At 41.4% G+C, this 14991-nt stretch overlaps 1 protein-coding gene across 1 annotated transcript in view; it reads right to left on the bottom strand.

The window, feature by feature from the left end:
* Positions 1 to 14499, bottom strand: part of LOC115224500 (DNA excision repair protein ERCC-6-like) — a 35104-nt gene extending 20605 nt beyond the window's left edge. Inside the window, exons 1-9 of the mRNA XM_036513474.1 lie at positions 14325 to 14499; positions 10960 to 11184; positions 9261 to 9817; positions 7732 to 7857; positions 6992 to 7160; positions 5968 to 6093; positions 3409 to 3501; positions 2488 to 2618; positions 1605 to 1710 (exon numbers count right to left, since the gene is read on the bottom strand). Of these exons, the coding sequence (XP_036369367.1) occupies positions 1605 to 1710; positions 2488 to 2618; positions 3409 to 3501; positions 5968 to 6093; positions 6992 to 7160; positions 7732 to 7857; positions 9261 to 9817; positions 10960 to 11127 (1476 nt within the window). The 5' untranslated portion in view covers positions 11128 to 11184; positions 14325 to 14499. The remainder of the gene's footprint in view (positions 1 to 1604; positions 1711 to 2487; positions 2619 to 3408; positions 3502 to 5967; positions 6094 to 6991; positions 7161 to 7731; positions 7858 to 9260; positions 9818 to 10959; positions 11185 to 14324) is intronic.
* Positions 14500 to 14991: the final 492 nt, after the last annotated feature.

Below are 14991 nucleotides of genomic sequence, written 5' to 3'. Positions count from 1 at the left end.
GAGCACCACCTTTAGTCGAGCAAATCGACCCCGGGACTTATTCTATTGATCTCTTTTGCCGAACCGCTAAGTGATGGGGACGTAAACACACCAGCATCGGTCGTCAAGCAATGCTAGGGGGACAAACACAGACACACACACATACACATATATATATATATACATATATACGAAGGGCTTCTTTCAGTTTCCGTCTACCAAATCCACTCACAAGGCATTGGTCGGCCCAGGGCTATAGCAGAAGACACTTGCCCAAGATGCCACGCAGTGGGACTGAACCCGGAACCATGTGGTTGGTTAGCAAGCTACTTACTAATGCAACCCATTAGTATTTATAAATACACACACAAGAGGGGATTATTTTCTTAACAAGACTACCAAGTTTGTCAACTCATTTTGGTTACCAAACCACAAACTCTTAAAAGACACTTTCAAAGAAATTTCACAATTGTCAAAGAACTGCTCTACCGATTGTTTTAAGTACATCTCTTGGTTTTCAGAAATTATATCCTGATGAATTCTCAAAGGATGAAACATGCAAACAACTTTTGGACCCGGATCTTGGTTGTCAGTTGGTGTAGGAGCACAGTAAAGTTGGTAACTCGATCGGATGAGATACCAGCAGTGAGTACAGACACATTGTTATGAAGTTAGCAGTGGAAGTTTTCTCTATGTCTTTTTTTTACCCTGACATTTCCAACCTTAGGTTCAACATGCAGTAACTTACATTCAACTTGACAGTTTATCATCATCATCGTTTAGCGTCCGCTTTCCATGCTGGCATGGGTTGGACGGTGCAACTGGGGTCTGGGAAGCCAGAAGGCTGCACCAGGCACAGTCTGATCTGGCAATGTTTCTACGGCTGGATGCCCTTCCTAACGCCAACCACTCCATGAGTGTAGTGGGTGCTTTTTACATGCCACCAGCACAGGAGCCAGACGAGGCTGGCAAACGGCCACGATCGGATGGTGCTTTTCATGTGCCACCAGCACAGGAGCCAGGCGAGGCTGGCAACAGCCATGATCGGATGGTGCTTTTTACGTGCCACTGGCACGGAAGCCAGTCGGGGCAGCGCTTTTTGACTATTTGAAAGGCAAAAAGAGGAAAGGAAGTTGAAATAATATTTGAATATAGGTGCCGGTGTTGCTTCCCAACCACATGGTTCCGGGTTCAGTCCCACTTTTTGGCATCTTGGGAAAATGTCTTCTGCTATAACATTGGACAAACCAAAGTCTTGTAAATGGATTTGATAGATGGAAACTGAAAGAAGCCCGTCGTCTTTATATATATGTGTGTGTATATTTGTGTGTCTGTGTTTGCCTCCCCACAATTGCTTGCCAACCAATGTTGGTGTGTTCATGTCCCGATAACTTAGCAGTTCGACAAAAGAAACCGATAAAATAAGTACTAGGTTTACAAAGAAAAAGTCCTGGGGTCAATTTGTTCGACTAAAGGCAATGCTCCAGCATGGCCGCTATCAAATGACTGAAACAAGAAAAGAATTCAATTTTAAAATCTCATCCACACAATATTTTCGTTTTTTTTTTTTTTTAATTCTTACCTGTTTGGCATTATCTAAATGTAAGACAAACTTTAATTCTCACCTGTTTCACTTCATCTAAACATAGATAAGATTCGTAGACCTGCATTTGGTGTTCGGTCATTTTCACCCAGATAATCAGATCATTCTTCCGTGGTAATTCTGGTATACTGGAAAGAGAAACAAGGACTTTAGAAAGATTTACCATATTATATGTTAAGGTACCATTGTCTAGAAATACAATGGGACCATCTATAGCTAGAAAGAGCTAGAAAATATTGAGAAGTAATATTTATCGCCACTTAAATGAGGATGTTCTGTGAGAACAAACTTGAAAATATTGTCTATAAACAGCTATGTTGTATACCAAGCAAACCGAAGGACAATTGTGTGTGTGTGTGTGTGTGTATTTCTTTAATCTGTCTTAGTCAGTGGACTAAAGCCATGCTGGAGTACCACTTTAAGGGATACATTGCTAAGCTACAAGTACATAAACAAGCCAAGACCAATTGTTAAGCAGTAAGTGGAGGCCAAACACAAACATACACACATTGTGTTCAACGCTTTTTTTATGTCCTGTACCCATATATGCATGTATATGTACATATATATGTAGGTATGTACATATATGTATATATATATGCATATATTTATATATTATTTATATTATATATACATATATATACACACACACGCATACACACACACACACACACACACACACACACACACACACACACACACACACACACACACACACAGAGGCCTTCTGCTGAGTTTCTGTTTACAAAATTCCACTCATGGTGCATTGGTTAACACGAGGCTTCTGTAGAAGATATTTGTCCAGGATGCTATGCATTGAGATGGAAGCCAGAATCGTAGGGTTGTAAAGTGATCGTACATTGTCTTAGTGTGCAGCAAGAACAAGAGAGAAACTCTAGCCTTACCCACTGTTTGGATCAGACATCAGCTGGGCCTTGGTTCTTCTCAGGAAAAACGGAGCAATTAACTTCTGCAGATTCTTGGTCATGATGAAACCTAACTGCTTCTCTTCTAAAGATGCATCTTTTTGCCGTGCCTGTCAGAATGAAACATTTCAGAAGGGGATAAGGAAAATACTAACTTGCCAACAACAACAACAGTGGTGTACACGTGTAGTATATATTTCTTTACTGCCCACAAGGGGCTAAACATAGAGGGGACAAACAAGGACACACAAAGGGATTGAGTCGATTATATCTGATTTCAAGGGGCTGAAATTCACAAAGGCTTATAACAAAGGATTGTGATTAGTGTTGAAATGCTGTGCTGGAGAAGGCTTGTCTATTCATGCAAGTATAACAGTGGTGGTGGTGGTGATTATGGTGATGAAAAATTAACATCAGGCTGCCGGCATGGCAGGCAAGAATTCTACCACTAAACCATCAATGCAGAGGTAGTGCATCATGCACCACATCAAAGTGAAGGCTCAGAATTATGTGGTAGCGAGTTCGATTCCCGGACTGGGCTGCGTGTTGTGTTCTTGAGCAAGACACTTTATTTCACATTGCTCCAGTTCACTCAGCTGTAGAAATGAGTTGTGATGTCACAGGTGCCAAGCTGTATCGGCCCCTTTGCCTTTGACTTGGACAACATCGGTGATGTGAAGAGTGGAGGCTGGCATGCAGGGGTGGCTTGCTGGTCTTCCATAAACAACCTTGCCCAGATTTGAATCTCAAAGGGGGAACTTTCTAGATGCATTCCATGGTCATTCATGACCGAAGGGGGTCTTTACCCTGTACCCTTTTACATTAACCTCATACAGATCTAATACAAGTGAATGTAGTCAGGTTTCAAACCAAACTAGCAGGAAGCAAAATAAAGCTTACCCGAGTAATGGGGTTTTCATACTTCATTTTGAATGTTTTCTGAGTTCCCAGCAATGAACCATGATGGACAAAATCAAACAGAGCCCAAAGTTCCTTAAAGAGAAAAAGGGGGAAAAAAACATAGAAATAACAGTATACAGCATACATTAATTATTATTTCACGAATAGATATCATCATCATCATTTAGCGTCCGTTTTCCATGCTAGCATGGGTTGGACGGTTCAACTGGGGTCTGTGAAGCCGGAAGGCCGCATCAGGCCCAGTCAGATCTGGCAGTGTTTCTATGGCTGGATGCCCTTCCTAACGCCAACCACTCCGTGAGTGTAGTGGGTGCTTTTTATGTGCCACCCGCACAGGTGCCAGACAGAGCTGGCAAACGGCCACGAACGGATGGGGCTTTTACGTGCCACCGGCACTGGGGCCAGGCGAGGCTGGCAAAGGACACGAACAGACAGTGCTTTTACGTGCCACCGGCACGGGGCCAGGCGAGCAATATATGGGAAACTACCACCAGTGTCATCTCTTGTGAAAGGTAGGAGAGTCCAGTTTTCTGGACATTGTTGTAGAGCTGAAAAAGAAGTAATTTCTACTCTCCTCCTCTGGAAGCCATCTACTCGCAATGCCAGAGGGCGCACACTCTCCTACCCTGATGTAATCTCCAGGGATACAGGCATCCAGCAACAGGACCTCCGTAATGCCATGATGGACCGTGATGTCTGGCGTAGCATAGTAAATTCCATTGTCTCGACCACAGTCGAACAATGATGATGATGATGAGGTGTGTAGAAATAAATGTTCATTTGCAGATATATAATAGAGGCTAAGTGTGTAGATATGTACATAAAGGAGTGTAGATAAGGCCAAGTTGTATATAGATATATATGTCGAGATTAAAATTACACATACCAAGGTGTGTTAATCCACATGCTATATACAATAAAATGGGTCTCACTCAGGCCCTTTAAGAATTTAATAAACATGAAGTGGTGAGGATATCCTACGTTTAGAAGTGGGTACTGAGTACATGAGTTTTGTAACTGTGAAGGAGTACTTAAATCAACAAGGTTCCAAAAATGCAAACTCTTGACAAATGGCAGGTGGTCCATTAACTTTTGCCAACCTTGGGGGTCAACTCCTGTATACATACACACACACACACACCTCCGAAGTGCAGTGACACTAATACACCTGCAGTGCAATCATTATCTTAGTGCACTCCCTGCAGTTTATCCACCAATACTTGTGGAGAGCAATCACAATTCCTACCGCTCTATGTCACGCTGGTGAGACCCATATTGGAGTACGGGATTCAAGCCACTTCTCCTTATCTCCTCAAAGACATGCATCATCTCGAAAGAGTCCAGAAGCTGGCTACCTGCATGGTTCTTGGTCTCGAGCATTTGTCTTATGAAGAAAGGCTGAAGACGCTTGACCTTTATTCTCTAGAAAAACGATGACGCCATGGAGATCTCATTCTTGCTCATAACATCATAAGCGGAAAGTGTAACCTCTCGAAAGAGCTGTTCTTCACTCCTGCTCCAGAGCGTCGGCTGCGGGGTCACTCCGAAAAGCTCTATCTGCGATGATTTCATCTCAATCAAAGGAGAGGGGCTTTCTCCGTCCGGGTTGCGGATCCGTGGAATAAGCTGCCGGACGAGATAGTGAAGTTGCCAACGACCATTCGGTTCAAAGTCTCTCTTGACCAGAAACGGCCTGAACTCTTTGCATGAACACCCTCCCTGTACATAACTCCATGTCCCCCTACATGGACTTGCTTTTTGCTTTTTGAGCCAAAAAATTAACTTAATAATCTTACTGTACCCTTTCCTGCATACATTTACTAACACCCTAGAATTGCAGTTAACCTCTGCATGCAATCTGACGTAGCCTCCATTGCATACACACACACACACACAAACACAGATCCAGACTTCCAATATGATATCAATGTCTCATGTACAGCCATCAAATCATACTCGGAGTCTGTTCCTCCCTGATTATTCTTAGTCATCATCATCATCATCATTGTTTAACGCCCGCTTTCCATGCTAGCATGGGTTGGACGGTTCAACTGGGGTCTGGGAAGCCAGAAAGCTGCACCAGGCTCCAGTCTGATCTGGCAGTGTTTCTACAGCTGGATGCCCTTCCTAACGCCAACCACTCCGTGAATGTAGTGGGTGCTTTTTACGTGCCACCTGCACAGGTGCCAGACGAGGCTGGCAGACGGCCACGATCGGATGGTGCTTTTTACGTGCCACCGGCACGGGGGCCAGACAAGGCTTGCAACGGCCACGATCGGATGGTGCTTTTTTACGTGCCACCGACACGGAGGCCAGTCAGGGCGGCGCTGGCAACGGCCACATTCAGATGGTGCTTTTTTACATGCCACCAGCACTGGTATCACAGCTACAATTTCCATTGATGTTGATCGATTTCGATAGTCTGTGAAATTAATAATTCAAGTCTTTTCTCTTCCACACAGCACTCGCACTTGTTAAACAGGCTCAACACATTTGTCTGCCCATGCCTCAGAAAACCCAAAAAGAATGAAAACTTACAACCAGGTTGTTCTGGATAGGGGTTCCAGTCATAATAATTCTATTACGAGACGGAATATGGTGGGCTGCTTTCTGTGTCTTGGTGGGATTCTTAATTTTATGACCTTCATCCAGTATCATATAGTCCTGTCACAAAACAAACAAAAAAAAACAAAACATTAATACACATTCAAGAGTGGCTGTGTGGTAAGAAGCTTGCTTCCCAACCACATGGTTCCGGGTTCAGTCCCACTGCGTAGCATCTTGGGTAAGTGTCTTCTACTGTAACCTTGGACCAACCAAAGCCTTGTGAGTGGATTTGGTAAACAGAAATTGAAGGAAGCCTGTTGTATATATATAAATATATATATGTATGTATGACTGTATTTGTGCCTGTTTACCCCCCGCCCCACCATCACCTAACAACCGATGTTGGTGTGTTTACATTCCCATAACTTATTGGTTTGGCAAAAGAGACCGATAGAATAAGTGCTAAGCTTAGAAAGAATAAGTCCTGGGGTCGATTTCTTCGACTAAAGGTAGTGCTCCAGCATGGCCACAGTCAAATGACTGAAACAAATAAAAGAATAAAGGGAAAGAAGGCAAATTAATGCATTGGATTTCCTTTACTAGGTTATCTCCTTTACTTCTTTCAGTCATTTGACTGTGGCCATGCTGGAGCACTGCCTTTAGTCGAACAAATCGATCCCAGGACTTATTTTTTGGAAGCCTAGTACTTATTCTATCAGTTCTCTTTTGCCAAACCGCTAATTTACGGGGATGTAAACACACCAGCATCGGTTGTCAAGCGATGTCGGGGAGGACAAACACAGACACACAAACGTATACACACACAAATATATATACATATATACGACGGGCTTCTTTCATTTTCTGTCTACCAAATCCACTCACATATATATATATGATGGGATTCTTTCAGTTTCCTTCTACCAAATCCATTCACAAAGTTATAGTACAAGGTACTGCACAGTGGGAATGAACCAGAAAGCACACTAGAAGAAGGTGTGAATGTTGTTTTTACCCAAACAAATTCCTGACCATTTCGGTCAGTTGAAAGTTCCTCGTAGTTGTTTACTAATAAACCATAAGTCACAAGTAGAACACCACCTCTTCTCTGGGTACAATGAAGGGTTTTCTTTCTGCCAGATTTTCCCTTGTCATGGAATGAATCATAATTCAATCCTGGAGCCCTGAAATAACACAAGAATACAAGAATAGCAGAATCAATCATCAGAGAGAGAAATAACTACACAATCATTCAACATGATAAAAACAGCATTAAAATCTTGTTGATCATCATAAAATGTGGGACCCACTGCATTGTCTGGTGGGGCGAAGCCGGCTGTGAGGATTTTGGTCTTTGAGGCATTGACTTTTATACCAATCTGTGATGCAACGCGCTGGAGCTCATCGATAGCAAACTGGACGTCAGCAAATGTTTCGTCAAGTATCGCAATGTCATTTGCTCGACTAAAGGCAGTGCTCTAGCATGGCCCCAGTCAAATGACTGAAACATGTAAGAGTAAAAGTTCATTGTATTAGTAAGTGTACTGTTATTGAAATCTTCAGATGGAATCAGCATAGCCACCCAATTTCACTGACCACATATTGGTCAACCTGAGACTGTGGGAACTGACACTGGCCCAAGATGCCACACAGTGGGATTGAACCTGGGACTTGATGATTGCAAAACAAATTTCTTGATCATTAGCATGAGAGAAAGAGAGAGACAGAGAGAGAGATTAAGGCAGCCCTACTTACCATTTATCAATTTCCCGGCACCAAGGCAATAACAAAGAACTCGGTACTATAACAAGAGCTGTTTCAATTTCTCCAACCTCAAACATTTTGGCAAGGTAACCGATCATCTGGAGAGTTTTACCAAGACTGAAATGAAAAGGTACAACATATCTCAATATTATAACCAATTTCTCTATTTTATGTAATAATAATAATAATAATAATAATAATCATCATCATCATCATCACCATCATCATCATCATCATTAAGGTGGCAAGCTGGCAGAATCGTTAGCACACTGGGCAAAATACTTAGCAATACTTCATCTGCTGTAACATTCAAAGTTCAAATTCTGCCAAGGTCAACTTTTCCTTTCATCCTTTTGGGGTTCGATAAATTAAGTACCAGTCGAACACTGGGGTTAATGTGACCAACTCATACCCTTGTGGCAAAATTTGAATCCATTATCGTTGTTGTTAATATTAAGGCAATGACCATGCAGAATCATTAGCAGCATTTTGTCCACCTTTACAATCATCATCATCATCGTTTAATGTCCGTTTTCCACGCTTTGCATGGGTTGGACGGTTTGACTGGAGCCTGGAGAGCCAGGAGGCTGCACTGGGATCCAGTCTGATCTGGCAATGTTTCTACAGCTGGACGCCCTTCCTTAGTGGTTTCGATTCCTGGACCAGGTGACGCGTTGTGTTCTTGAGCAAAACACTTCATTTCATGTTGCTCCAGTCCACTCAGCTGTAAGGTAAAGTCAACCTTGGTGGAATTTGAACTCAGAACATAGCGACAGGTGAGATACCGCTAAGCATTTCACCTGGCATGCTAACGATTCTGTCAAGAATAATAATAATAATAATAGCACTCAGAAAGCACAAACCTCCATCAAAGCAACACCAAAATCCTCTTAACGATTAGCCAGAGATGATTTTTAAATTGTGAATATTTGAAATAAACTCGACTGCTCTCACAAGCAGTGTAAGATGTCTTGCTAAATGACGGGGAGGTTCTATGCTTCTCTTTCATAAATACTGTCTGATTAATTAACTCAGCAAAAACACTAGAATTTCACTCTTTACTCTTTTACTTGTTTCAGTCATTTGACTGGCCATCCTGGAGCACCGCCTTTAGTCGAGCAAATCGACCCTGCGACTTGTTCATTGTTAACCTAGTACTTATTCTATCGGTCTCTTTTGCCGAACCGCTAAGTTACGGGGACATAAACACACCAGCATCGATTGTCAAGCGATGTTGGGGGGACAAACACAGACACACAAACATATACACTCACACACATATATATATTCATATATATGATGGGCTTCTTCCAGTTTCCGTTAACAAATCCACTCACAAGGCTTTGGTCAGCCCGAGGCTATAGTAGAAGACACTTGCCCAAGGTGCCACGCAGTGGGACTGAACCCAGAACCATGTGGTTGATAAGCAAGCTACTTACCACACAGCCACTCCTGCTGACAATTACACAAGAATAAATAAATAAATAAATAAATAAAACAAGAAAGAATTTTTTGCTAACCCCATATCATCTCCAAGAATGCCACCTTTGTTATCTGAGTATAATTGGGCCAACCATTTCATGCCTTCTTTCTGATGAGGATAAAGATATCTGCGAAGGTCCTTGAAGTCACGTATTGGGCCATCATATTTAACAACAGCCTTTTTGGGAGACTTTTTGGGAGACTTTTCGACTTTGTCTCCCAGAGAGGGTTTGTTGGTTTCATCTCCAAGAGGGACTTTGACCTTGTCTTCAACTTCAACTGGTACCGGCTGTTTACTGTCTAGCGACAGCTGTTCCATTCTTTGAGTCAGGGGACTTTTATCATTCTGTTTCTTTTCAATTAATTTGTCAGTGTCCGATGGAGGACTTTTAACAGGTATTTGATGGGAAATGGAAGGTGGATTCTGACTATTTGAAGAACAATAGAAATCACTCTGTTCTTTCAAAATGTCAGGTGACTTAGCTTTTTTAATTAAGTTCTCATCAGAGTTCTCAATTTCCTTAGCAACTGGTTCACAGGAATCGATGTTCTCTTTGTTTTCACCCAAGTCGTAACCTTTCTGTTTCATGTATTTCTGTAAGGGAGAAAAAAATTAAATAATTAAAAGAACAAATGGAAATGAAAAAAACAAACAAACAAAAAACACAAATAAGAAGATGCATTGAAATTTCTAGAAGAATGGAAGGAGAGGCAGGGAGCAAAATTTCAGACAGGTCAGAGGTTTCAAACCTCAAGGTTCAACCCATGCCAGCATGGAAGATATAGCATTTAAACTGGCCCTATCTAGCCAAAATATGCTACAAGTTTCATGTTCAAATCAGCCAGATCTAGCCTCTCGCACCAATCCTGCAATATCATTCTAAAAATAGTTACTTCATCTAAATCTCCATGCTACAAAAATAATGCATAATTAATTCAAATCAAAAGCGAGGTCGTTGCCAGTGCCGCTGGACTGGCTCCTGTGCTGGTGGCACATAAAAAGCACCATTTGAGCGTGGTCGTTGCCAGTACCGCCTGACTGGCCCTTGTGCCAGTGGCACGTAAAATCACCCACTACACTCTCGGAGTGGTTGGCATTAGGAAGGGCATCCAGCTGTAGAAACTCTGCCAGATCAGATTGGAGTCTGGTGCAGCCATCTGGTTCGCCAGTCCTCAGTCAAATCGTCCAACCCATGCTAGCATGGAAAGCAGATGTTAAACGATGATGATCTAGAAAAGCACCCGGAGAACACAGACCTCTGCCAAGCTCATTTTAAGATAGATATACAAGTAAAATTACAAACAGAAAAAAAAAAAAAACTTTGGCAACAGCAACGCCACCATAGGTTACGTGGAAACAATGAACGTGTTTTCAAGGGAGATAATCAAAGAACGTAACATTGTAATATTTCATTTAACCCTTTAGTGTTCACATTATTCTGCCAAAACTAATGCTTTTTTATCTACATTGTTTTGAACTAATCATGCATTATCTTGTAGCTAGGAGATTTTGATGAGGAAGCTGTTAATTTTTAAGATGATATTGTAGGGTTGGTGTGAGAGACCAGATCTGGCCAGTTTGAACATAAAACAAGCAGAATACTTTTGGCCGGATATGGCCGGCTTAAATGCTAAAGGGTTAAAGTAAATATAACGGACAGGTAGGTGATACAAAAATGGGACAACAAAACATACACTCACATGATGGTTTCAAGATTACAGAGACACAAAACTCACCCGTAGTTTCCTAATCTTATAAATGATATCAGGATCAGGCAAAATCTCCACAGATTCCTTGTAAAGATTCAAAGCTGTAAGATATTCGCGGTTCCGAAGGTATTCATCAGCTGCCGTTACCATCTTGATGGCACGGCGCTGTTCCAATTTATCCGCAGGAACATCCATTAATGTGATAGCTGGTAGCAGACTGATATCTTAGTTGAAAATACTTCCACAAGTAAACTGGTAAATGAGAAGAATTAAGAAGAGATAGATAGTAAGGTGTAGAGTTTTTGAATATATCATAGGTTCACAAACAACATAATACAATTAAAAGGATGTCTAAATTTCAAACTGCACAGCAGTATATACAATGAGGATTAGAATCGAAATCGATCAATGGAAATTGCAGATGTGTTACCAGTGCCGGTGGCATGTAAGAGAACCTTCCGTTTCGCGACCGTTGCCAGCGCCGCCCCGACTGGCCTCGTGCCGGTGGCACGTAAAAAGCACCATCTGTTCGTGGCCGTTTGCCAGCTCTGTCTGGCACCTGTGCGGGTGGCACGTAAAAAGCACCCACTACACTCACGGAGTGGTTGGCGTTAGGAAGGGCATCCAGCCGTAGAAACACTGCCAGATTTGACTGGGCCTGATGAAGCCTTCTGGCTTCACAGACCCCAGTAGAACCATCCAACCCATGCTAAACGATGATGAATATGATGATCACTCACTACTTCGCGGTTCAACTATCACCGATTTTTAAAATATGAACACCTAAAATTTTTCATTATATCCAAAGAAGAAGAAATGCAGCAAGAAACAGAAGTTGTCGACCAAACTGGCTTGACTTTGGAACGGCTGGCCAAGCTCTGCTACCTGGCTAAAGAATTGAAAGAGGTGTCACAGGAATGGGACGACAGGAATCTCCGTCATCGAAAGCATAGGATTTTTTCGAGCTGGGGTAAGTAGCTTGCTTACCAACCACATGGCGCCTTAGGCAAGTGTCTTCTACTATAGCCTCGGGCCGACCAAAGACTTGTGAGTGTATTTGGTAGAAATTTCCGAAGCCTCTCCCCCACCCCCCTTTCGCGAGCGCGCATTTTTTTCATCATATTCGTTTAGAGCAAGTTGTTTTACACCTATTGCGCTATTTTTGTTTTTGGGCCCGAGTCAGACGCTTTCGGAAATTCCCGATGTAAATTTTCCGAGGCCTCTCCCCCACCCCTCTTTCGCGAGTGCGCATGTTTTATTGTCATATTCGTTTAGAGCAAGTTGTTTTACACATATTACACTATTTTTTTTTTTGTTTTGGTGCCCGGGTCAGCCCCTCAGACGCTTTCGGAAATTCCCGATGTGAATTTTCCGAGGCCTCTCCCCCACTCCCCTTTCGCGTGCGCTTTTTTCTTTTTCATATTCGTTCAGAGGAAGTTGTTTTACACCTATTACACACATTTTTTTTTTTGTTTCTTTGAGTGGTGTAACGCTTTAGTTTAACCCAATTTTCTCAAGAAAGCCAAGAGAAAAATAATTTTTTAATTTGACACATTCTACCAGTATACGAAGTTTAAAAGTGTTTAGTTAACTAGAAATTGTGTTGAAAAATGCCGTTCAAAAGATCCACTAGGCTTACAAAGAAAAGTCTTGGGGTCGATTTGCTCGACTAAAGGCGGTGCTCCAGCATGACCGCAGCCAAATGACTGAGACAAGTAAAAGAGTATATTCGTAATCTCTGACATCTAAAACGTAGGAATCCGAATAAATTTTTTCAAAAAAAAAAAATGCATTTTCAAGAAGTGGTGCGAACTGCAATTAGCCCCGGAGAACATGTGCATCTTATTATTGAATACATTTTTGCATAACTGCAGGTCGGAGTCCTAACCACATTTTTCTGCAAATATTTCTGAGAAAATGGAATTGTTAAAATGGAATTTTGCAAAGATACGTTTTCAAGTCTTTAATACAATCATGGGCGATCTTTCGTCTCTAGTAGACCTTTCCGTAAAAAAATTTTTTTTTTTTACATATGGGCTTGCGGGAACTTTTGAAGTAATATACATACATATACACAAACACCGAGTAAAAAATTTCAGTTATCTCTTTCTTTCACACATTACTCTGTCTCTTCACACACACTAACAGAAGCACTTCACTTACACAACATACTGTCTGTCTCCCACACCCCATCAAACACACACACATGTACATCAATGCTTCCCTTGGACGGTAACTTCAAAAGAACTTCCCTCGTCATACAATCGCTTTCTCTTAGTCTCTTTCGCTCTCATTACTTCAAAAGTTCCCGCAAGCCCATATGTAAAAAAAAAATTTTTTTTACGGAAATCGACGGAAAGGTCTACTAGAGACGAAAGATTGCCCAATCATGTTGATAATCTTAATTTTGAAGGGGTTTATCATTCTCCCCGCATGATTTTAAATCACATTTTGCAGTGTGTGTAGATTACGTAATGTTTGTTTCAAACGTATAAAGTGTTTAAAAAACAAAATAGAGGCGAGGATGCCTTAGTTATGATAGTAACAAAGACGGGACGAGAAAGCATGAAAATGATCGGTAAATCTTCAATTTTTTCCCAAACTTTTTTTTATCAATAACTGTAATCTACACTCTCAGAAACGTGTTTCTACAAAGTACAATTTTAAAAATATGCATTTTAAAAAATCGAAGGAGAAATAACAAGGTCGGGGTGACTGGCAGAAAATATATATAATTCAAATAACGGAACAAATGTTATACCTATTTCTTTATTACCTACAAGGGGCTAAACACAGAGGGGACAAACAAGGACAGACATAGGTATTAAGTCGCTTACATCGATCCCAGTGCATAACTGGTACTTAATTTATCGACCCCGAAAGGATGAAAGGCAAAGTCAACCTCGGGTGAAATTTGAACTCAGAACGTAGCGGCAGACGAAATACCTATTTCTATTTCTTTACTACCCACAAGGGACTAAACACAGAGGGGACAAACAAGGACAGACATAGGTAATAAGTCGATTACATCGATCCCAGTGCGTAACTGGTATTTAATTTAATCGACCCCGAAAGGATGAAAAGCAAAGTCGACCTCGGCGGAATTTGAACTCAGAACGTAGCGGCAGACGAAATACTGCTAAGCATTTGTTATACCTTGACTACTCTTCTTCTTCTTCGTCAAGGATTAAAAATTCTTCTGCTGTTTTAATTATTTGCATTACTTTTTAAACACACAGATAACTAGGCACATTATACTTTTACAATTAATATGTGTATGAGATATATAAACACACACACACCTACACATATTTAAGTATGTATCACTGGCTATAAAAAAGAACTTTTAAAGACTTGAGAAAAAAAACTAAAAATTCAAAGCAATAATCTACCTGGATGGATCGTGTTTTCTTCTTTTTTTTTCCGTTTCAGTAAAAAAAAATTGGAAAAAAAGCTTCAAACTTTTCCAGATTTCAAATCAACCGCCATTTGCTGTTCGCAAATGTCACTTCCGCTTATGTCATGAACTCTTGCTGCTGCCTTCCGCATGTGACGTTTAAAAGAGTTGGATCACGTGACTGGGAAACTTGCGTGTGTGTTCCTCCAGATTAGGTCAAGGAGGACCGGCAAAGGTCACGGACGCGATTATTTTTTTCCCTACATCATCAGGTCACAAAGAATCTGCAAAGTGCAAAGACACAAACCCTTCCCGACCCAACTATTAAAAGACACAGCATACCTACACAAGCGCACCCCTCACCACTACTGACTTTGTTTCTCATAACTTACATAAAAATAAATATATTTTTTATGAAAATGTCTCCATAGGCGCAGGAGTGGCTGTGTGGTAAGTAGCTTGCTTACCAACCACATGGTTCCGGGTTCAGTCCCACTGCGTGGCACCTTGGGCAAGTGTCTTCTACTATAACCTCGGGCTGACCACAGCCTTGTGAGTGGATTTGGTAGACGGAAACTGAAAGAAGCCTGTCGTATATATATATATATATATATATATATATGTGTGTGTGTTTGACAATCGATGCTGGTGTGTTTACGTCC

This window comes from Octopus sinensis, linkage group LG25 (assembly GCF_006345805.1).
Source record: "Octopus sinensis linkage group LG25, ASM634580v1, whole genome shotgun sequence".
Classification (NCBI taxonomy): Eukaryota; Metazoa; Mollusca; class Cephalopoda; order Octopoda; family Octopodidae; genus Octopus; species Octopus sinensis.
This window is presented reverse-complemented; position numbering and strand designations above follow the sequence as displayed.